This window comes from Rhinopithecus bieti, unplaced genomic scaffold (assembly GCF_001698545.2).
Source record: "Rhinopithecus bieti isolate Rb0 unplaced genomic scaffold, ASM169854v2 scaffold_9899, whole genome shotgun sequence".
Taxonomy (NCBI): Eukaryota; Metazoa; Chordata; class Mammalia; order Primates; family Cercopithecidae; genus Rhinopithecus; species Rhinopithecus bieti.
In genome coordinates this window covers 2,595,539-2,618,368 of record NW_016806979.1, presented here as the reverse complement: position 1 = coordinate 2,618,368, position 22,830 = coordinate 2,595,539, and the positions used below count along the sequence as shown (strand labels likewise).

The following is a 22,830-nucleotide window of genomic DNA, read 5'->3' as shown; positions in this document are numbered from 1 at the left end:
GAGAGGCAGAGAGGAGAGAGAGAGAGGCAGAGAGGAGAGAGAGAGGCAGAGAGGAGAGAGAGAGCAGAGAGGAGAGAGAGAGAGGCCGAGAGGAGAGAGAGAGAGAGGCAGAGAGGAGAGAGAGAGAGGCAGAGAGGAGAGAGAGAGAGGCAGAGAAGAGAGAGACAGAGAGGTAGAGAGGAGAGAGAGAGAGAGGTAGAGAGGAGAGAGAGAGAGAGAGGTAGAGAGGAGAGAGAGAAGTCGAGGAGAGAGAGAAAGAGGCAGAAAGGAGAGAGAGAGGCAGAGAAAGAGAGGAAGAGACAGAGGCTCAGAAAAGTCAAAGAGAAAGTCAAAGAGAGAAAGAAAGAGAAAGAGATATATACAAGTAGTTAAGAAAAAAAAAAAAAGAGTACTCTAGTCCTTTAAAAGCCAAGGTAAATTTAAAACCTGTAATTGATAACTGAAGGTATTCTCTGTAACCCTATAACACTCCAATACCACTTTGTTGTCAGGGTAAACAAGGGCGTGTCCCAAATGCACTGAGGCCTTCCTATCAAAAATTCTTAACCCAGTAACCAACGGATGGCCCATATGCATTCAATCTGTAGCAGCAACTGCTTTGCTAACGGAAGAAAGTAGAAAAATAACTTTTAGAGGAAACCTCCTTGTGAGGCCATCTCACTAGTTCAGTTCAGAACTATCCTAAATCAAAAAAGCCAAAAAGTAGCTTACTAACTCAAAATCTTAAAGTATAGGGCTATTCTGTTAGAAAAAAAATAATAATAATAAAAAATAAAAAAGGGAAATTCCCTCAACCCAGCAGGTTTCCTAACAAGGGGTTTAAATCTTAATTACCGTACAAAGGTCCGATCAGACCTAAGAACTCCCTTCAGGACAGGATGATCAATGGTTTCTCCCAGGTAATTGAAGGGGGGGAAAAAGCCATCTATACCAATTCTAAGTTAATTTGGGCAAAACAAGGTCATATTAATAGCAAAGGATAATTGAAATCCTGAACTTACAAGGTTTTCAACAAAAGTAAAGTTTGCTAAAAGTTAACATGTAATATGTATTATAGTAACTTCTAATTTTGTGGCCTTAGACAGTCTAGTCCACAGACATAAAAGAAGTTCGCTTTGCAAAAGAATGGTTATCTTCGGGGGAAAAAAAAGGGAAAAAATGGGGGGCAGAATTTACGTAAAAACAGTATTATATGGTAAATTCTTGTCCTGAAATAAATTAACTGGTTGTTTAAAGAAAGAAATGTTTGTAATGAGTGAGAAAGCTGAGGAAGGTCAAAGAATTGTCTGTGAAAGTCATGAAAGAAAACAATGTTATAAAAAAGGATTTATGCAAGAAATATTGTATAATTTAAAAGTAACTAGGCCTCCTGAATGCAAAACTATTGGAAAAAAAAAAAAACAGTTTATGTGCAAGGTGTATAAGGAAAGTAAAATATACCTTTGGTAAAAGGATAAGGACGCATAAGAATATAAATTTTACCTACATTAAAAGATTAAAATATGTACGTTTTGTTTTAAAGGTTTAATCAAGTTTTAAAATGTTAATTGGAAAGAAAATTCTGTGTGTCAACAATGGCAAAAAAGGTATCATCCAGTTTTTCTGTAAACTGGACATCGAAATAAAAGCATAACGGATTTTCTCAAAGCACCAACCTGCTCTTTAGCAAAATTAGAAAAGGTTAAAAGAGTATAAAATCTTACCTTATAGTCAAACATTAAAAATTGTGTAAATATGTCTAAAAGATTTTATTAAAACTAAGTTTAACATTAATAACACACTAATATAAAGGTAAAATTTAGCTTATCTGGTATAAAAATCATACAGGAAACACTGTCAAATATAAGAAGGTGTTTGGCTTCTTTGGTCCAAAAACTAATAAAATAGGTGCTAAAGGAAATTTCTCAGTAGGAAGGCACCAAAGACTATAAAGTCCACTGTTGATGTCCCCACATTTAAAACAAAAGGTCAATTTCTTAGAAATTATATATTTGGTTTATCTTCCACTTTCCTTTCCCCCAAAACTAAAAGTCTTTTAGAACAGGTACCACCCCTAGAATTTCCGGTAAACCAGCAGCAGCCTGAAGATCGTGTTCTCACCAAAGGGTGAAAAGAAAGGAAACTCGAGCCAGCCTAGGAAGGACCCTACCTTGTGCTACTAAAGACCAAGACTGCTGTTCCTACAGCCAAAAAAGGAAGGACTCATCACACCTGAGTCAAGAAAGCACCACCCCCTCCAGAGTCGTGGGCCACAGTCCCAGGGGAAAACCCTGCCAAACTAAAGCTAGGAAAAATCTAACTCTTTTCATCTATTCTATTACTCTTTATTACTCTTCTTCTTTCCTCACTCTATTGCTGACCGTCTAGTTAATAACATAACCAAGTCCATTTTGCCTCAAACTATTGCATTTAATGCTGTGCGGACTTGCCAAGTCAAAGACAGCTCTCTACATCAGAAAAGTACTTCTGTCCCTCCTGACTCCTTAGATTGGGCATTAGTAAATTAGGACCATTTAATCCAGAGAAATTTCGATAAAGACTCCAGTGTCAGCCAGGAGTCTGGTTCCCCGATGTAGAGCTTTCATGCCATAGTTGGTCCAACATTCTGTGGACCACTGAAGAGCAAGGATGGACTGCTCCATTTTGTAATTGTTGTAATTACAAAAATTACAACGTTTTGTAATTTCCTAAAACCATACATTCATTTTACTAAAGAATCACAGAAGTTAAAGACTTAGACTTTAGCAACTAAGACGCAAGATGCAAATGCCTGGTAAAAATGGATCAAATATTCCATCTGCATGTTAAACAAAAACAATTGTTATGCTTGTGCACATGGCAGGCCAGAGGCCCAGACTGTCCCCCTTCCACGAAGGTGGTCCTCCAGTCGACCAGGTGTAGGCTGCATGATAGTTCTTTTCCAGGATTCTACAGTCTGGAGTAATAAGTCATGCCAAGCTCTCTCTGCTACATCCCGAAGTCTGGCACCCTGCGGGTCAGCCCCTGAGGGCCATCCAGCTTCCATCTCCCAACACTAAGTTCACTTTGTGTCTCTCACGACAGGGAGGAAACTTAGCGTTCCTTGGAGATCTGAAGAGATGGGATGAGCTTAAGAATTTTCAAGAGCTTATCAATCAGTCAGCCCTCGTTCATCCCTGAGCGGATGTGTGGTGATACTGTGGTGGACCTTTACTGGGCACTCTGCCAAATAACTGGAGTGGCACTTGTGCTTTAGTCCATTTGGCGATCCCTTTCACCCTGGCATTTCATCAACCAGAGAGAGAAAAAATAAGACATTGTAAAGCGAGAGAAGCCCCTTATGAGTCTTTAGACTCTCACATCTCTTTAGATGCAATTGGAGCCCCACAAGGAATACCAGATTAATTTAAAGCTTGAAATCAAACAGCTACAGGATATAAGTCATATTTTAGTAGGTGACAATAAAAATGTAGATTGGATAAACTACATCTATTACAACCAACAGCAACGAGCTTTTCATGAGTTAAAAGAAAAACTCAGGTCAGCCCCAGCTCTGGGGCTACCTCACCTCACAAAACTTTTTACACTCTGTGTCAAAAAGAAAAAAAAAAATGGCAGTTGGAGTTTTAACCCAGACTGTGGGGCCCTGGCCAAGGCCAGTGGCCCATCTCTCAAACAACTAGATGGGGTTTCCAAAGGCTGGTCCCCCATGTCTAAGGGCCCTGGCAGCAATGGCCCTGTTAGCACAAGAAGCAGATAAACTAACCCTTGGGCAAAACCTGAATATAAAGGCCCCCCCATGCTGTGGTAACTTTAATGACTACCAAAGGGCATCATTGGTTAACAAATGCTAGATTAACCAAGTACAAAAGCTTGCTGTGTGAAAATCCCCGCATAACTACTGAAGTTTGCAACACCCTAAACCCCACCACCTTGCTCCCAGTATCAGAGAGCCCAGTTGAACATAACTGTGTAGGTGTTGGACTCCGTTTATTCTAGCAGGCCCAGCCTCCGAGACCATCCTTAAACATCAGTAGACTGTGAGCGGTACGTGGACGGGAGCAGCTTCGCCAACCCCTGCAAAGTGACTCTGAAGAAGACAACAAACCCTGCTCCAGTCACACCCGGAAGCTGACTGGCCCATGCAAGGCCAAAGCATGAGGAAACTCATCGCGGGACTCATTTTCCTTAAAATTTGGACTTGTACAATAAGGACTTCAACTGACCTTCCTCAGACTGAAGGCTGTTCCCAGTGTATACATCAAGTCACTGAGGTAGGACAAAAGGATTGCTATGGTCCTATTATTTTACGGTTATTACAAGTGTACTGGAACTCTAAAAAGAACTTATTTGTATAATATGTAGCCCAGGAAATGACCAACCTGATGTGTGTTATGACCCATCTGAGCCTCCCATGACCACAGTTTTTAAAATAAGATTAAGAACTGAAGACTGGTGGGGGCTCATAAATGATACGAGTAAAGTGTTAGCCAAAACAAACAAAAAAAAGAGGTGCCCAAACAAGTCACCTTGAAATCTGATGCCTGTGCTGTCATTAATAGTAATAAGTTAAAAATAGGATGTGGTTCTCTTAATTACAACAGAGGCTATATGGCAGAAAATAAGTACATTTATGATAAATTAAGACTGTATAAAAATAAATGTGGATACTGGTCTTGTGTCATTTAGGCTACTTGATTAAAAAATTTTAAAACTCCTGTCCACCTTCAGAAAGGGAAAAGCAGCCATACCAGTGGTCAGTGTAACCCCTTAGAACTAGTAATAACTAACCCCCTTAATCCTCACTAGAAAAAAGAGGAACGTGTAACCCTAAAAATTGATGAGGCTGGACTGGATCTTCAAGTAAATATCGTGGTTTGAGAAGTTTATAAACGCTCTCCTGAGCCAGTATTTCAAACCTTCTACGATGAATTGAATGTACCAGTACCAGAAATTCCAGGAAAAACAGAAATTTGCTTTTGCAATTAGCCGAGCATATAGCCCAGTCTCTCAATGTCACTTCATGTTATGCATGTGGAGGAACTGTAATAGGAGATCAATGGCCACGGGAAGCCTGAGAATTAGTACCTACAGACCCAGTTCCTAATGAATTCCCGGCTTAAAAAAATCACCCTGATAACTTCTAGGTCCTAAAAGCCTCAATCATTAGACAATACTGTACAGCAAGAGTAGGAAAGGACTCCACCCTTCTTGTGGGAAGACTCAGCTGCTTTGGGCAAAAACTGTGTAATAGTGCTACAAACACAGCCACCCAGTGGAGTTCAAACCACACTAAGAAAAATCCATTAAGTAAATGCCCAAAGTTGCAAACCGTGTGGACCCACCCGCAGTCCCACTGGGACTGGACAGCCCCCTCTGGATTATACTAGATACGTGGGCATAGAGCTTACACCAAATTACTTGACCAGTGGGCAGGTAGTTATGGTATTGGCACTATTAAACCATCTTTCTTCCTACTGCCCATGAGGACAGGCGAACTCCTGAGCTTCTCTGTCTATGCCTCCCGCGAAAAGAGAAGCATAGCTATTAAAAAATATAAAAAATAGTAATAAACGGCCCCTTGAGAAAATCATACAATATTATAGGCCTGCTACTTAGGCACAAGATGGCTCATGAGGATACCGGACCCCCATTTACATGCTCAACCGAATCATACAGTTACAAGCTGTCTTAGAAATAATCACGAATAAGACCAGTAGAGCCTTGACTATTCTGGCCTGGCAAGAAACTCAGACAAGAAATGCTATGTATCAAAACAGACTGGCTCTCCACTACTTGCTAGCAGCTGAAGGAGAAGTCTGTGGAAAATTTAACCTTACCAATTGCTGCCTGCACATAGATGATCGGGGCAAGTAGTCAGACATAGTTAAAGACATGACGAAACTGGCACATGTGCCTGTACAAGTGTGGCACGGATTTGACACTGAGGCCATGTTTAAAAATGGTTCCCAGCGCTAAGAGGATTTAAAACTCATGTAATAAAAATTATAGTAGTATAGGAACCTGCTTACTAATCCCTTATTTACTACCTGTACTCATTCAAATGGTAAAAGGTTTCATCACTACTCTAGTTCACCAGAATGCTTCAGCACAAGCGTGCTACATGAATCACTATCAATCTGTCACGCAGAAAGACACAGGCAGTTAAAATGAAGGTGAGAACTCCCACTAAAATGAGTGAGACTCTCAAAGGGGGGCAGTAAGGGAGGAGACCACTCCTTATATTGTCTTATGCCCAATTTCTGCCTCCAAAGAAAGAAGTAAAAACTAAAAGGCAGAAATGAAATCCACAGGCAGACAACCCAGCACTGCGCCCTGGGCCTGGTAGTTAAAGATCGACCCCTGACCTAACTGGTTATGTTCTCTACAGATGACAGACATTGTATAGAAAAGCACTGTGAGAATCCCTGTCCTGTTCTGTTCCGTTCTGATTACCGGTGCATGCAGCCCCCAGTTACGTACTCCCTGTTTGCTCAATCGATCGCGACCCTCTCACGTGGACCCCCTTAGAGTTGTGAGCCCTTAAAAGGGACAGGAATTGCTCACTCGGGGAGCTCAGCTGTTGGAGATGTGAGTCTTGCCAAAGCTTCCGGCTGAATAAAGCCTTCCTTCTTTAACTCGGTGTCTGAGGAGTTTTGTCTGCGGCTCGTCCTGCTACACTACCTTCCCCAGTATTCCTTCATTACCACTACCACCTGTGCCCTGAAGCGCAAGAGAACCTCAAACCAGAGGACAGCCACCTCCTCAGAACCCACGATCTTTGCCCCATCGCCACGGGTCCATAAGTGACTCCTAATTACCAAATCCAAGGGCTCCTTCCCCCTGACCACTCTGGAAGCCAACAAAGCCCACATACAGCCCAGCTTAGACGGGCCTGAGTGTGGGTCCCGGCTCTCCCATTTGCCAGCTCTACGGCGGTGGGCAAGCGGCTTGACCTCTCTAAGCTTCAGTTTCCTTGTCTGTGAAATATCTGTCAGTGCTCTGGTGGGAAAGACGTCGCAGCAGCAGACCAGGGTGCGCGGGGTGCAGTGGGCGAGGCTCATTCGTTGAAAATTGACCCTGCTTTCAAAGCCTTGCCAGTTCCTAAAGCTGTATGAAGCCTTTCCTGAGCCTCAAACTCTAATTAGAGTCTAATTTCGGCGTCTGTATTTTCCCCTTTGTTAGTCCAAACTGCGCCATTTTCTAAGCCCCTTCCATTTTGCAGACCTTGGTCAAAGTGAAACATTCCACGGGGGTTGGAGCCACGAGAAACAGCCTGCCTCTTAACACATTCTGCTGGGACAAAGTGCAAGGAACACCACATTCCGCCGGAACCACCTCATCCTGGGAACACGTTATCAACATCTTCCCGGACAGCAAGCCATACCGCCTAGATCCCTCCCGCAGGCCTGTGAGTACCCCAGCCTGTAATCGCTGCCGGGCTCTGGCGTGAAGCTGGCCCCGCACAGGTGTCTGCAATATACCTGTGTTGCTGCAGAGCCGCCCGCGCGCCCGCACTCTCCGTGCGTCATCCTTTAACCTTCACCTTCCCTTCAAAACCTAACATCTTTGACGTTTATATATATACACACACACACATACACACGTACCCTTCTGAAACCTCCCAGTAGAATATAAAACCACGGGTTAAATTGCTACACCTCAGCTTCACTGGCTGCCTTTCAGGGCCTCAAATACGCCAACCTCCTTCCCACCCCTGGACCTTCATGCAAAAGCTGTTCCATTCACCCGCCACGCTCTTTCACCCACCCTTCAGGTGTCTCCAGTATCGCCTCTCGGGCCTTTCCCAACCACCGGTTTAAAGTCGGCTCCCCGCAAATAAATAAATATTCTCCCTCACAGTACTTCGCACAACACCTGGCACAGCGAGAGCACTGAACCAACACTAGTTCAATTGAGGAGCACGAGGTAAGAACCAAGACCCCCAAGGTCGCCCGTACTTTGTCTGGTAGGGGAAGTTTTCTGCCCAGCAAGGTCCAACCCAGATGAAACCCAGTACAAGCTCGCAGCCCTCCCGTGAGTTCAGCCCGCTAGGCTGTGAGGAATTTAAATACACGACAGCTGCCCTCAAAAGCTTGCGAACACCCCTGAGCTGCCGTCCAGGTGGGGGGCGTCAACGACAGGCGCCCAGTAAGCGCTCCTAAGGCAACCGCCGGACCGTCCTGGACCTGGTGAATCCCTTCGGGGTTCGGCAAAGGCGGACGCTGACCGGGCCGAGTGGGACCGGCAGTGCTGGACCACCCTTTCCCAAGCGCAGAGGTGCGGTGCAGAGCGCAGCGCTCGCGGCGGGGACAGCAGAGGTGGGACAGGCGTCACTGGGATCCCGGGTCCTCGCGCGGTCACTTACCTGGCCCCAGCTATCCGCTGAAAACGGGGCGGACGGCCTCTCGGGTCCGAGTCGATATCGCGCGCGGCGCCGCGGGGCAACTTGAAGCCGTGAGCGTGCGTGAGCGTGACGCAGGCGCTCACCCAGCGGCCAGGAGCGTCTGAGGACCCGGGCGGGAAATGCGGCCAGGGAAAGCGCAAGCGTCTCCATGGCAACGAGGGCGGAGGGCGCTTGCGCAAGCCGCCTCCGGAAGTGACGTTAGAAGGGTGCCCGGGACGAAACCATGGCCCAGGAGGCGGCGGGATGGCTGCCGGAGGAAACGCTGTCACTGTGGAAACGGTAATGCTGTCGGGCGACGCGCAGGAGGCGAGGGCCGAGGCCGCGCGGCCCTTCGCGGGCCCTCCGAGCTCGTAGTCTTCAGGCTGTGGAGTCAGGGCGGCCGCCGCCCGAGTCGCCCAAGCACGGCCCAGCTTCCGGCGCGGCAGGGGCGGGGCCTCAGGAGTTGTAGTCCGCCGGGTGGGCGCGGTTCTCGCTTCCTGCCAGTTTGCCTGGCCTGCGCTTTGCCGGGTCTCCGCCGCCTGGGCTACTAGGGACTGTGGCTTTGCCGGTGTGTCCCTTGCTTTCCGCTGAAGCGGGAGAAGACCCGGCAGAGACGCTCTGTCCGCTGCAGTCGCGCGGGTGGAGGAGGCAGAGTTGGGGGTGTGGCCCCGACCAAGTTTGACGCTTCTGCTTCTGTCCTCCTAGGGAGCAAGCTCGGCTGAAGGCCCGCGTCGTAGACAGGGACACCGAGGCGTGGCAGCGAGACCCCGCCTTCTCGGGTCTGCGGAGGGTCGGGGGCGTTGACGTGTCCTTCGTGAAAGGGGACAGTGTCCGCGCTTGTGCCTCCCTGGTGGTGCTCAGCTACCCTGAGCTCGAGGTAACCTGGGAGGACGCCGAGCTCGAGGCGGGCCCCTCGATGGGTTCGGGCCTGGGGTCTCTGGGACAGGGAGCAGTGCAAGCCTAGAACCCGGCTTCTCGTTTTGTAGGATGTCATTAATAGTCTGGGGAGTTGGCCGGGCTCGGTGGCTCACACCTGTAATCCCAGCACTTTGGGAGGCCGAGACGGGCGAATCACCTGAGGTCGGGAGTTCGAGACCAGCCTGACCAACATGGAGAAACCGCGTCTCTACTAAAATACAAAATTAGCCGGGCGTGGTGGCGCACGCCTCTAATCCCAGCTACTCGGGAGGCTGAGGCGGGAGAATCGCTTGAACCCGGGAGGCGAAGGTTGCGGTGACCCGAGATCATGCCATTGCACTCCAGCCTGGGCAGCAAGAGCGAAACTCCGTCTCAAAAAAAAAAAAAAAAAATAGTCTGGGGAGTTTGGGAAGGGGAAAAAACGGCAAAAATTAAAGGAATTCTGTGACTGTTAAGAATCAGTTCCTGAGCTTTATCTCCAAGTCTGATTGTTATCTTGGGTTCCTCATCTCAGTGACCTGGACACCACACCCTCAGTTGCCCAAGGTGGAGATCTGTGTCCTGCTGGGTCCCTCCCTTCCTCTCACGTCCAGTTGCACACTAGCTCCCTTGTTTCCTGCCTCTTAAATGGCGCTGGAATCTATCCCCTTGTCTGTTTCTCCTCTGCTTCTTCCCTGGCTGTGCCACTGTCACTCCCGTGGGTTCCTGAGCAGCATTTGCATGGGTGCCCTGGCTCAAGTGTTCCTCCTCAGTGGTTCATTTTCCATACTGCCAGCAGACCGATTTTCCCAAAAAACAAGTACTCTAAGGGGTCCCCTGGCCATTTTGTAGGCTAGCATTGGGAGTGGGGGCACAGTCTTAGGGTCCTGACTGCTCATGCTCACACCCAGCTCTGCCACTCCCCACTTTGCCCTCTAGGCCTCTGTCTCCTCTTTTCTGACTTAAACATGATAGTGGTATTACTATCCAGCCCACAGAATTGTGATGAGCCATACATGAAATGCATGGAAAGCAATTAACACAGCATTCCCTTCCCCCTCCAACTTTCCCTGGCTGTGAATGAATCACCCTTTTATCTGCATCCTGAGCCTCTTTTTAATGCCCATGCTATCGTAGCACTTCTCACATTGTATTCAAGTTAGTCATTTATGATTCCGTTTTTCCCACTGACTGTAGGTTCTCAAGGGTGGGGCTGTACCATGTTTCTTTTATAACCCCAGCACCAAGCAAAGCACCTGCTACTTGGTCAGTATTCATTGTTCCGGCTATGAAAGCTTAGACTAGGAAGGGATCTTGGAACAGTCTGGTCCACTGGTTCCTGAATGCCCAACCCTGGACCTGCAAAAGCAGAATCACCCGGAAGTGTGTTGAGAAACAGATTCCATAGGCACATCCACAAAGACAGAGAGTGGATCCCTGGGCCTTGAACTTGGGGTAGGATGGATGGGAAGTGACTGCTGATGGGTGTGAGGTTTATTTAGGGGTTAAGGAAAATGTTCTAAAGTTAGATTATAGTAATATTGCACAACTCTGTAAACACCAAAACCATTTCATTGTATGTTTTAAACAAGTGAACTTTATGGTATGTCAATTGTATCTCAGTAAAGCTGTTGGAAAAAAAAAAAAAAGGCCGAGTGCAGTCACTCAGGCCTGTAATCCCAGCACTTTGGGAGACTGAGGCAGGCGGATCACAAGGTCAGGAGATCGAGACCATCCTGGTTAACACGGTGAAACCCCGTCTCTACTAAAAATACAAACAAATTAGCCGGGCGTGGTGGCGGGCGCCTGTAGTCCCAGCCACTCAGGAGGCTGAGGCAGGAGAATAGCATGAACCCGGGAGGCGGAGCTTGCAGTGAGCCGAGATTGCGGCACTGCACTCCGGCCAGAGTGACAGAGGAAGACTCCATCTTAAAAAAAAAAAAAAACAGATTCCAGAGCCCTACCCCACTTACTGGGGAAAACTCTCCCAGAGTATGGCCTGAGAATCTGCTTTTTAAAATAAGCTTTCTTGTGATTCTGAAGCAGAGCTGGGTTGGAGAACCACCGGCCTGTTTTTCCCACCATGAAGAACACTGTCCTTAGCATCCCTGACAAACGATGGTGGAGCCCGTTCTGTGCCAGACTCTGAGCCATGGCTGGTGTGTGCTGCTCCACAGGCCTCCCGGCGGAGCCTGTTCCATGCCAGACGCTGAGTGATGGCTAGTGTGTGCTGCTCCGCGGGCTCTGCAGGGAGCTGACCCCTGCTTGTCTGTGACTCCCATCGATCAGTTCTGCCTTCAGGTAGCAAAGCAGAACAGTTCTTCCCTGCCTTCTGCTTGTCAGCCCTTCCGCTGCTGGAAACAGCTGCATGCTCCTTGACCACATGGTCCCAAGAGGCTGTGATGACGTCCAGCTTCTTCACTGGCTAGTGGCCCTCTGGTCATGCCCTCCGTTCACAGGGTCCATCTTTCCGTCTGGCACTCAGAATCAAACGCAGGAACTCGGATGTGGTCTACCCAAGTTCCTAGACCTTCCACTCACTGCCATTTCCGTCGGTGCAGCTGGAAACACTGGTAGCTTTTGAGGGGCACCAGGTCACTGGCTTATGTTGAGATTGCTGGTCATCCAGACCTGCCCCCCACACTAATCATACAGTGGTTTTTCTTTTCCCAGGTTTTTAACTTGAAAATGTACATACATCCCCCAAAACTGAAAAAGGATGCGTCGGACAGCTGTATTTCTTCTACTTACATGCAGCTGTTGCTGCTCTGGAATATTCTCTTTCGCACGTGCGCATGCTGTTTGTGTGTGTGTACCATACATCCCCGTGATTCTGACAGCTCAGCTCAGAAGACATCAGCAGGCCTGTCCTGAATGACATTCTCCTCCCCAGCCGCAGTGTCATTATTGTATTGATTACAAATCATAGTCACCCCATAACGTCGCCTGAGTTATAGCATTATGGGAGAGATTGAGACATAAGCAGGCCCCGCCTGCTGTGGGAACTCAGGCCACACTTTAATTCCACGTGTCACTGTGCAAAATGACTTTGCTCTGTGGGGATGTCAGTGATCCAGCCAAATTCTGTTATCAGAATGTACCCTTCCCACTTTGGGTCATGGGCAGATTTGATCAGTTTCCCCATTGAGTCGTTGATAAAGATGTTGAGAGAACGAGCCCCAACCCTCGTGCTAATACAGAGCACTCCATTTTCTTTGATGTGCTTAATTATTGATCCAGCCACAAATGAGGAGTGGAAGTTGTGATTTGAAAGCTGTCACCAAGAGATTTGGGGGATTCAGGAACAAAATTGCAGGAAGGTAGACAGGTCTGGAGAATGTGATATAGTGGGAAACGCGTCTCCACATTAAGGCTAGTGTGACTAAGGAAAACAAGGTTAGGAGACTCAGGCCTGCCATGTTGTGCTCTAAACTACAGCCTCTGCCTCCTGGGTTCAAGCAATTCTCCTGCCTTAGCCTCCCGAGTAGCTGGGATTACAGGCATGTGCCACCGCACCCGACTAATTTTGTGTTTTTAGTAGACATGGGGGTCTACTCCAAGTTGGTCAGGTGGGTCTCGAACTCCCAACCTCAGGTGATCCATCTGCCTCGGCCTCCCAAAGTGCTGGGATTACAGGTGTGAGCTACCACTCTTGGCCAACACTGTGTCTTCTTTAAGCCTCCAACAAGCCATGAAGGGGTGGGGCGGGGCGTCCGCTTCAATACACAAAGGAGGAGACACCAGGAAAGCAAGGGGCAGGCAGAGGTGATGCAGCCAGCAACCTTAGCCTTGCTTCTGATGGAGACTAGGTCCCAGGGGGCTCCTAAGGACCAGATCCCAGGGAATCCTCCTACAGACCAGGTCCCAGAGGCTCCTCGTATAGACCAGATCCCAGGGAATCCTCCTACAGACCAGGTCCGGGGTTGGAGGGGCTCCTCCTATGGACCAGGTCTCGGGACGGGATTTCTTATATGGACCAGGTTCCAGGGGGCTCCTCCTATGGACCAGGTCTTGGGACAGGATTTCTCATATGGACCAGGTTCCAGGGGGCTCCTCTGCTCATATGGACCAAGGAACCCTCCTACAGACCATGTCCCAGGGCTCCTACTGTAACACACCAGGTCTGGGAGTTGGGGCTCCTCATATGGACCAGGTCCTGGGGGTGGGAGGGGCTCCTCCAGTTGACCAGGTCCAGGGTGGGGGGTTCTCATATGGACCAGGTCCCAGGAGGCTGCTGCTACAGACCAGGTCACAGGGGGTACTGCCCACCACCAATTTGCAGGGTGCATCGTCTAGTTCTTTATTCCAAACCCATTGTCTCATAGGTGAGGCAGGGAAGGGGAGCCATGAGGGTGAGGTAAGGGAGAGGGAAGGATGAAGAGTGGGGTGGCGGGGGTGCAGCATGGAGGGAGTGGCGGCGGGGCAGGTGGCCGAGGGCTGTGCTGCCCACTGAGCTGTGTGCCTGGTGGCAGGTGGTGTACGAGGAGAGCCGCATGGTCAGCCTCACAGCCCCCTACGTGTCGGGCTTCCTGGCCTTCCGAGAGGTGCCCTTCTTGCTGGAGCTGGTGCAGCAGCTGCGGGAGAAGGAGCCGGGCCTCATGCCCCAGGCAGGTGGCTCATCCCTAGGACAAGAGAAAGATCCCTCCTTCCCCCTGGGGGAGGGAAGGCGGTTGCAGGTCGGCACCACCGCAGTGGCAGGGAGAGATTCGTGAGCTTCCTGGAAGAGAGGAATGAGGGTTTCTAAAAAGCTGGACCCCAGAGACAGTGCCCCCTTCTTGCCTCAGGGATGGCCCTGTCCTGAGGGCCGAGGGCCAGCTCAGCTGACTGCGACTCTCCCCATGGCTCCACAGGTCCTTCTTGTGGATGGAAACGGGGTGCTCCACCACCGAGGTAATCCTGCTCTCGGAGGTCCCGGGAGGGCACTGTGGGGAAGAGATGGGGGAGAGGATGCCTCTGTCACCCCTCACACAAAACGCCGGCCCTCGGCCTCTGCCGCCAGTCCCTCCAGCGGCTCCTTTCTGGGCGCAACAGGGACTCACAGTGTGCTCTGCCCCCCTCCTCCAACCTGCCAGAAAAGGACTGTCTTTGCTTCACCCCTCACCTGTTTCCTGCCCGCCCCTGCCTTCCCTACAGTGCCCTGCACTGGCTCATCTCCAGGTGCCACTATCCAGTTCTGACCTGATCACCAAAAGATGTCCCAGGGCCCGGGCTCAGCGTGGCCTTCCCTGCCAGCCACCCTCCCTGCCAGCCACCCACACTGCATGGCCCATCAGGCCCTTATCCACAGCTAGACAGGTGCACCCAGGCCCCCACTGATGCCGGGAACCTTGGCCTAGGGAGCACGACTGACGGAGATGGGCCCTTTTTTTCTTTTTGAGACAGAGTCTCACTCTGTCACCCAGGCTGGAGTGCAGTGATGTGATCTTGGCTCACTGCAAGCTCCGCCTCCCAGGTTCATGCCGTTCTCCTGCCTCAGCCTCCCGGTAACTGGGACTACAGGCGCCCGCCACCACACCCGGCTAATTTTTTGTGTGTTTTTAGGATAGATGGGGTTTTTCACATGTTAGCCAGGATGGTCTCGATCTCCTGACCTCATGATCCACCTGCCTCGGCCTCCCAAAGTGTTGGGATTACAGGCGTGAGCCACCGTGCCCAGCCAAGGGAGATGGGCTCTTTTACCCCCCACATACAGAGCTGAAGGCGGCACAGCAGCACCCAGAGAGGGCCCAGGAGGGGTGACGTTGGACCTTCCTGGCCAGCAAGTGTGATTGGGCCCGGGCTGCTGCCCTCGCATATGGGTGCAGAGCCAAAGGGTGGTCATGTGCCGACCCACATGCTAGTATCAGTGCTGGCAGGCTACCATCGAGGGAAGAGGAGGCTGGGAGGCACAGGAAATGACCGGAGACCTTGTGCCAGCACTGGCAGGCCACTGTCGAGGGAAGAGGAGGCCGGGAGGTTCAGGAGATGACCGGAGAGCTGGGCTGCAGTATCCCAGCACACCAGTGAGGTGCTGGCACTGGTACTGACCATGTCAGAGGGAAGGAGGCTTCCTCCCTGGCCTCGCACCCAGGAAATCGGGCACAGGGAGCCTTGGCCCAGGTCAGCTTGGGACTTAGGTCTGGTTTCCCCAGCCTTCTGCCCATCCACAGACCTCTGCTCACTTAGGGAAGCTTTTGGTGAGACTCTGGCTTATCCTGAATCCCTGTGCCAGGCCCTAGCCCCACCTCCCCAACCCCACCCTCCTTTCTCCCTGGCAGGTTTTGGGGTGGCCTGCCACCTTGGCGTCCTTACAGACCTGCCTTGCGTTGGGGTGGCCAAGAAACTTCTGCAGGTGGATGGGCTGGAGAACAACGCCCTGCACAAGGAGAAGGTGAGGAGGGGCCTGCTGCAGGCCATGCCGGGCAACTCAGTGGCGGGGCTGCAGTGGCCCTGGGCACGAGGACGCTTCTGGACCAGCCCTTGCCTGCTGACGCTGCCCTCCTCGTCCCTGGCTTGTGCCCTGGAATAAGGAAGACCTGCTTTCCTCTGGGCGCTGCCTTGCCTGTCTCAGCCGAGGGCGCTCTCAGCTCCTCTTCCGCCTCTTGGGGGTACCTGCCTCTCTGGTCCCCCTCGCCTCTGAGCCACCGTGGCACACCACGTAGGGCTGAGTCCCCCAGTTACTGGGGACAGGATGAGCTTCCAGGCTGTCCCGGGCGCACTTGGTGCTTTTCCCACCCCACCTCGCCCCAGCCCCCGTCTCCTCCCCTGTGTGCTCAGGTACACCAGCCTCCAGGCCCCCCTCCCACCAAGGCCTGCCTGGAGCTGCCACCCACACTCTTCCTACCCCACCTTCCCCTGTACCTTCCTCCTCTGGGACCCCATGTTGGCACTGGGAGTGAGACCCTCGCAGTGGAGGGAGCTGGTGACACCCCCAGCTGTTTGACTGGATGGCAGACTCTGAACACAGACTGCATCTCTCATTCCTCCCAGCTCTCAGGTGCCTGCATGGAGCAGTTGCTTAATAAAAATCTGTTGAGTTGATGGGGACCTTAGACCCACTCAATGAGCCAGTCCACTGCCTCCAGATATACCAGCCTGTTGAGCTGAGTCAGATGTACCCAAAGCAGGAGACAAGCCACAGGAAGGAAGCGGGCTCAGCACCGGTCACTGGGCAGCGGTGGCACCTGTGTGGCTGCCAGCCTGGCACAGCGGCCCTGGGCAGATTGCTGCCCTTGTTCTAAGCCGCGTCATCAGGTTTGGACAGGGTCTTTTGGGCAGCACTCTCAGCTCGGGTGAGACCACGTCACCGCCTGCACGCTCAGTGTCATCTCAGGTGGTGCAGCTTTGCCTGGGCCGTGGCTCACCTCCAAAATCAGTCCCCTTCCCTGTCCTGGCCCAGTGACTGGGTTTTTAAAATAAAGAGACTTGGGCCTGTCACGGTGGCTCACGCCTGTAATCCCAGCACTTTGGGAGGCCGAGGTGGGTGGATCACGAGGTCAGGGGATCGAGACCATCCTGGCGAACACGGTGAAACCCCGTCTCTATTAAAAATACAAAAAATTAGTCGGGCGTGGTGTCAGGCACCTGTAGTCCCAGCTACTCGGGAGGCTGAGGCAGGAGAATCGCTTGAACCCAGGGGGCAGAGCTTGCAGTGAGCGAAGATCGCGCCACTGTACTCCAGCCTGGGCAACAGTGCGTGACTCCGTCTCAAAAAATAAAATAAAGAGACTTGCCTTCAGCCCTTCATCAAGAAAAGAGGATTTTTTTCCCCATTTTTTTTCTCCCATTTTCCAGATCCGACTCCTGCAGACTCGAGGAGACTCGTTCCCTCTGTTGGGAGACTCTGGGACTGTCCTGGGAATGGTGAGTGGCCAGGACCCTGAGCCCCTCCAAAGCCCCGGGGTAGGGGATCTTTTGCAGGCAGACACAGGTGCATGCAGACACGTGTGCACTCACACCACATCAACCCCCCGCCTGCCCGTCCGTCCATCCTCCTGCCTCTGACTGAGCCCGGGGTGTGATATATGTATTTATTTCCTCCAGCTGCGCTGAGGGAGCCCATCCTGCCCCAGGGACAAGCAGTAGGAAGGTGCCCTAGGATGGGCAGGCCCTGGCCCCTGAGAGCACTGCCCCCTTCAGCTTCCCTCCTGCCCCCAGGACATTTTGTCAGAGCTCCAGCCGCTGAGGCTGTCCTGACCCTGGTCCCAGTGGCCCGGCCCACAGGACAGCCCTCACCTTCCTTGTCACAGGCCCTGAGGAGCCACGACCACAGCACCAGGCCCCTCTACGTCTCCGTGGGCCACAAGATGAGCCTGGAGGCAGCTGTGCGCCTGACTTGCTGCTGCTGCAGGTTCCGGATCCTCAGAGCCATGCGCCAGGTGGGTGGGCCGGGAGTGGCGGGGAGCAGCAGCAGGCGCCTCTGCTTCCTACCACCTGCTTGTTCAGGGCTCCCCAGCAGCTCAGCTGGGGTCAGAATGCAGTGCATGAGACAGGGGTTCCTGGGCCAAGGACAGGTCAGCAGACACCTTGCTGGAGAGCTTTGGTTGGCCCGCTCTGGGCCCTGCAGTCAGAACAATAGACCGGAGGGTGCAGGGCTCCCCAGAGTTCATCCCCAGGCCCTGTGCCCCATGCACTCAGCCTCCCAGCCTCTCTGAGCCTCCTGCACCCAGATACAGGCCAGCTTGGAGAATCAGTGATGTTAGCTCCGGTGGTGAGGTGTCCTGCCAATTCCCAGCCAGCCCCTCAGGTCCCAGAGGGAGCAGCTGAACTTGAGCCAGGAGGCTTCTGCAGGAAAGCTGTGCAGGCCCCAGAGATACTGGTCTGGAGCCTTGGGTATGCCCACACCAGAACCCGGCACCAGAACTGCTGTTCGGTCCCCCAGGACGGGGGAGAACTCTGCTGAAACGGTCAGCTCAGCTGAGAAAGGACTCAGCCTGCGGACCAAGGGAGAGACAGCTGGCACGAGATGCCCACAGCCAGCCTCGATAGGACCAGGGGACCACAAGACATGGGTGGATGCTGTCCCAGAGAAGCCCACAGAGTGAGGGTTCAAGAAAAGTCAGTCTTAGACGAGACCTGCTAGGGGAAGGGCTGCCCTGGGCAGGAAGGAGTTTGATGTGCTCAAGAAACGGGGTGCCCGGAGGGTGGCTCACACCTGTAACCCCAACACTTTGGGAGACAGAGGTGGGAGGATCACTTGAGCCCAGGAGTTTGAGGGCACCCTAGGCAACATAGTGAGACCCCGTCTCTACAAAAACATGTAAAAACAAATTAACCAAGTGTGGTGGTACACGCCTATGGTCTCGGCTACTCAGGAGGCTGAGGCGGGAGGATCACCTCAGCCCAGGAGGTCGAGGCTGCAGTGTGCCCTGATTGGGCCACTGAGCTCCAGCCTGGGTGACAGAGCAAGACCTTATCTCAAAAAAACTTAAAAAAAAAAAAACAAAAGAAACTCAGCAGGAAGGTGTGGCTGGAGCCAGGGCAGTGAAGTACAGAGTGGGTGGGAGCCCGTGAGCATCTTGGGGTGCTCCAGGGTCTCAGACGTCACCCGCAGGGACTTGGATGGCTGAGTTGGCAGCGGGATGCCCGCAGGTTGGCCTTTTTAGGTGGCCGCTGTGCGTGCTGTGGAGGCTGTGGGGTGGAGGTAGGGACGCGGGTCTGCACCAGCCGCGCTGCTTCCAGCAGCCCAGCTCCGGAGCCTCCCTGGTGTCTGCCACTTCCCCATCTTACCCCCACTGCTTGCCCCGCAGCCTGTGCTGGGGCAGCGGCAGCACCAGTGGAAAACCCCCAGGCCACCACCATGGGGCCGATGCCTTCTGGCTGCTGGCGCGCAGTGTGGCCTCCAGGGGGCAGCAGCAGCCCGCATACCACAATGGCCCTCACCCTGGGAGCCGTGCCTAGTGGTGGCATCTGAGAGCAGGCTCCGCAGCCTTGCAGGGCTTTGCTCAAGGCACAGGTGTGTGGACTCTAAGCCTGTGAGCTGTGTCCCCAGCCAGCCCCCAGGAAAGAGGCCTTTCTTCCTCCATTCCAGCTCAGCCGTGTGGTCTTCCAAGAGAGAACCCAAGAAACCATCTCCCAGGCCTTCAGCCCCAGGAACTTTAGGTCGTGCTGCCGCAGACAGCACAGTTCCTGGAGCTCCTAGGCCTTTTTCCACCTCAGCACGCCCCAGAGTAGGACAGTGGCCTGTCCTTGCAAGGGAGGGGACACCTGGCCTGTGAGTACCTTGAGCATCTAGAAACAGAACAAGGATCTGTGTCTAGCACTGGCGAAGAGCCTGCCAAATCCTGGGCCCACCCTCCAGAGGAAGGAAAGCTGCAACCAGATGGGATATGCAGCTGTTCCGCACCAGGAGCCCGCAGCTTCTCACTGCTGGGCGTGAGCCGACGGTCGAGTCCTGCAGGGCTGGCTCTGTCTCTGGGTCCATTTTCTTCCTGAGGTCACTCACCTCTCAACAGGTTCCCCTCCTGACTCTGTTCCAGAAGGTTCTGGGAGAGCACAGACAGGGTTAGTGTTGGTCTGCTCTCCCCCTGGCTCCTCCCCGAGCCGTCTTGGTGGCCCCATGGTCATAGGCGCTGCTGTGCTCCTGGTTGCCAGGTCCAGGCTCTCCTGCCAGGCCAGGCTGGGCCGCTCCAGGGGAAGGTGAGAGGTGCTGGCCCCGCCTACCGCTGCCCCTCTTCCCTCATGAATAGAAGCAGGAGCAGGCTGGGGGATTAGCCCTTGCTTTCCATGAGTCGTGCAGCCCTGAAGCTAATCTAAGCCCATCTGAGCTGGGATCAGGGGGACTACCCAGGGCCAGACCCCCCATGCCCCCAGGGGTTCCCACTCAGACCTTAGCCCTGTTCAGGTTGCTAGATCCTGCTGGCAACCTTGCTGTGAGACCCTGCTGGGGTCTGCTGTCATCCCACCCTGTGGCCCACCGCCCTCTTTTATCCTGGTGATTCTGGAGGCGGGACAGGGGTTACTGCTGATCTCGTCAGGGAGGGGACAGAGCAGCAGGGCTGGGAGTCCCCAGAGAAGCAAGTGTTAGCAGGGAAGCCTCGGCTTGCACACAGCCTGCAGGGAAGCACAGGCTGGAAACCAGTGAAGGCTGAGCAGCTCCAACTGCCACTGGTGGGGAGGAGACCAGGACCCGCTCGCTCAGCCTGTCCGCTCACCAGCTACTCAGGCCCGTCAGGGACTGCCCAGCTCGGCGTGAGAGCTGCCATTGCAGGACTTTGACCCCAAAGTTCCGGGCATGCCTGTCACACACACGCCAACAGGGCCGCTGCTCCTGAGCCTGAAAAGCTGGCTGTGACCTGTGTGTCCTGAATGGGCTTCTGTGGGGGAGGGAGGCATTGCCACCAGCAGCTCCTGGTGGGAAACTGGTCCACAGGCCAGCTCAGCATCCAGCAGCACGTCTGTCTCCTCCAGGCTGACATCTGCTCCCGAGAGCACATCCGCAAGTCACTGGGACTCCCCAGGCCACCCACACCGAGGTGAGCACCAGAGGAGGCTGGGGCACTAAAGGGGCATTTCACAGACACCTGCATAGGCTGTTTCGGGTGGCTCAGCCTCTCCCTGTTGCAATATTGTGGCTCAGGACAGACAGTGCAGGGCCAGGGCATGCAGGGGCCACAGGAAAGGTCTTCAGAGAGGGAGGAGAGTGGAGTGGGGTGGACTCCTATTCTCGTGGGAACTCTCCAGAAACACCACTGCTTCCACCCAAAGTCCTGGGACTATCCTCAGCCTTCCTCAGTCCACTTAGCCTGTGAGGTACCAGGATGTGGGTACTGCAGAAAAGGTGTGGCCTCGGAGTCAGACATGACCCAGCCCTGCATAGCCAGCTGTGGTGGTTGCACTCCTTAAGCCTCAGCTTCCTCATCATCGAGATCAGCTCTGTAATTCTTGTCCCGCTGGTTCTTGTTAGAGTGACAGTGTGCCTGGCACAGTCACAGCTAACAGTGCAAGGCTTTGTCTTAAAACTATTGCAGATGATTGGATCCTGCTAGCAACCTTGCTGTGAGAGAGGTACTGTGACCCCACTTTACAGATGAGGAAGCTGGGACACTGAGCACTGATAAGGAGTAAAGCCAAATTCAGTCTGGCCACTTCTTCTCCTCTTGGAGTGGGCAGTTTGGATTCCAGGCCCTGCATCTGAGCCTCCAGGCTGAGAAGACACCCCCACTCCCTGGGCAAAGACCGCAAGAGGCCCCAGGCCTGGGATTCGCCATGCCCTCGCCCACGATTAGTTACTGAAGGGCTGCGGTTCCTCTGTGCTCATTTTCCCTCTAAGCCAGGGACTGTTCCCAGGCCTCCCTAGGCTGCTTTGAGAACTGAAGAAGCAGGTGGCAGGGACCCCCAAGATCTCCCAGAGTTGGGGACCGGCCAGCTTGAATGCAAGCTCTGTCTGAGCAGCATTTCCTACCCAGCCCAATGCCCTGGGCTGTAGCAGGCCCTGAGTGTCCAGGCCAGCCGCAGTTTCCAGACCCCATCTGTGGTGTGAGGGAGTGTCAGGTGGGTGCTAGCGTCTGATGCTGTCGCTTTCTCAATGTCATCACCAGGAGCCTGACGCAGAGGCCAGTGGCATGCCCCAGAGGAGACTCTGGAGAGTCCTCAGGTGAGGGCCGGCCCCCACAGGACCACAGCCCAGGCCCCAGGACAGCCCCAAGGCCAGGCTCCCAGGAGCAGGAGGGCAAGGACTGGCAGTAGGGTGGAACTGGGCACCATGAAGACACGAAGGCCGCTGGCCACCTCGTTCTGGCCTCAGGACACTGACCACCCTTGGGGGTGGTCTAGGGACTTAGGGGAACCTCACCTCAGCCGCAGGTAGAGCACCCAGTCCCCAAAGACAGGCTGACCGCACCGCCCCTGGGGGATGCCGCAGCACAGCCCACTGCCAGGTGGGGTAGAGGTGACCACAGCCCCTCTTCGCCCGTTCATCGGCTGCTCAGCTGTGGTCACGGTGCTCAGAGGACAGATCTCTATGGGGGAAAGTGCCAGACCCTGAGAGTGCGCGAGACGCTTTCCTGGAGCCCACAAAGGGGACTCAGCTACAGCCTGCACGAGCCCTGCAGCTTCTGCGTTGCCCGCCCCTTTCAATAGATAGGACTTGCTTGCTCTTTTTTTTTTCTTCTCAGGTTGTTTTAATTTTACTTAATTGTTTGTTTGATTATTTATTTCCGTTGATCTCTTTACCCTAAGGTTTACTCGCAGAATCAGGGTTCATTTTTAAAGCAGGTCCCCAGCCCCAGCCATACTCTACCCTGGCATGGGAGGGGTCCTAGCTGGGGTAGCTGGGCTTTAGCACCTGCCCACTGCCTGCCATGACCCCTGACCCCAGTCCTGGCCATCCTCCAGCCTGCCCTGGGAAGAGGGAGCAGAGAGCCTTGTCTCAGCCTGGAGGGGGCTGAGGGTGGGGGCAGCACACAGGGACAGTCTGGGCTGCGGGGTGGGAGGCCAGACAGGGCGTCACTGGTGCCTGAGGGGTTGGGTGCCAGGTTCTGCGCCCGGCGGGGCTAGGATCAGGGGGTGGCCCCGTTCCCCACAGGCTCTGAGAGTTGATCACTGTCCTCTGTCCCTGCCTGCCTTGCCCCAGAGGCACAGCCTCAAAA

The 22,830-nt window shown here is 53.1% G+C and overlaps 1 protein-coding gene and 1 long non-coding RNA gene across 3 annotated transcripts in view; one reads left to right on the top strand and one right to left on the bottom strand.

Moving 5' to 3' along the window:
• LOC108534147 (uncharacterized) overlaps window positions 1-8,434 on the bottom strand; it is a 35,368-nt gene extending 26,934 nt beyond the window's left edge. The window contains exon 1 of the long non-coding RNA XR_001886896.1: window positions 8,348-8,434. This is a non-coding gene — a long non-coding RNA (uncharacterized LOC108534147). The remainder of the gene's footprint in view (window positions 1-8,347) is intronic.
• Window positions 8,435-8,521: 87 nt separating this feature from the next.
• On the top strand, window positions 8,522-22,344 carry ENDOV (endonuclease V). Of its 2 annotated transcripts, XM_017879307.1 has the most exons (9): window positions 8,522-8,665; window positions 9,071-9,242; window positions 13,735-13,869; window positions 14,113-14,152; window positions 15,520-15,632; window positions 17,036-17,104; window positions 17,491-17,619; window positions 20,651-20,715; window positions 21,781-22,344. In XM_017879307.1, the coding sequence occupies exons 1-9, from the start codon at window positions 8,610-8,612 to the stop codon at window positions 21,926-21,928; spliced, it is 927 nt and encodes a 308-aa protein (XP_017734796.1). In that variant the 5' UTR covers window positions 8,522-8,609; the 3' UTR covers window positions 21,929-22,344. The 2 variants fall into 2 exon arrangements, with proteins under 2 accessions (XP_017734796.1, XP_017734797.1); XM_017879308.1 differs by lacking the exon at window positions 13,735-13,869.
• Window positions 22,345-22,830: the final 486 nt, after the last annotated feature.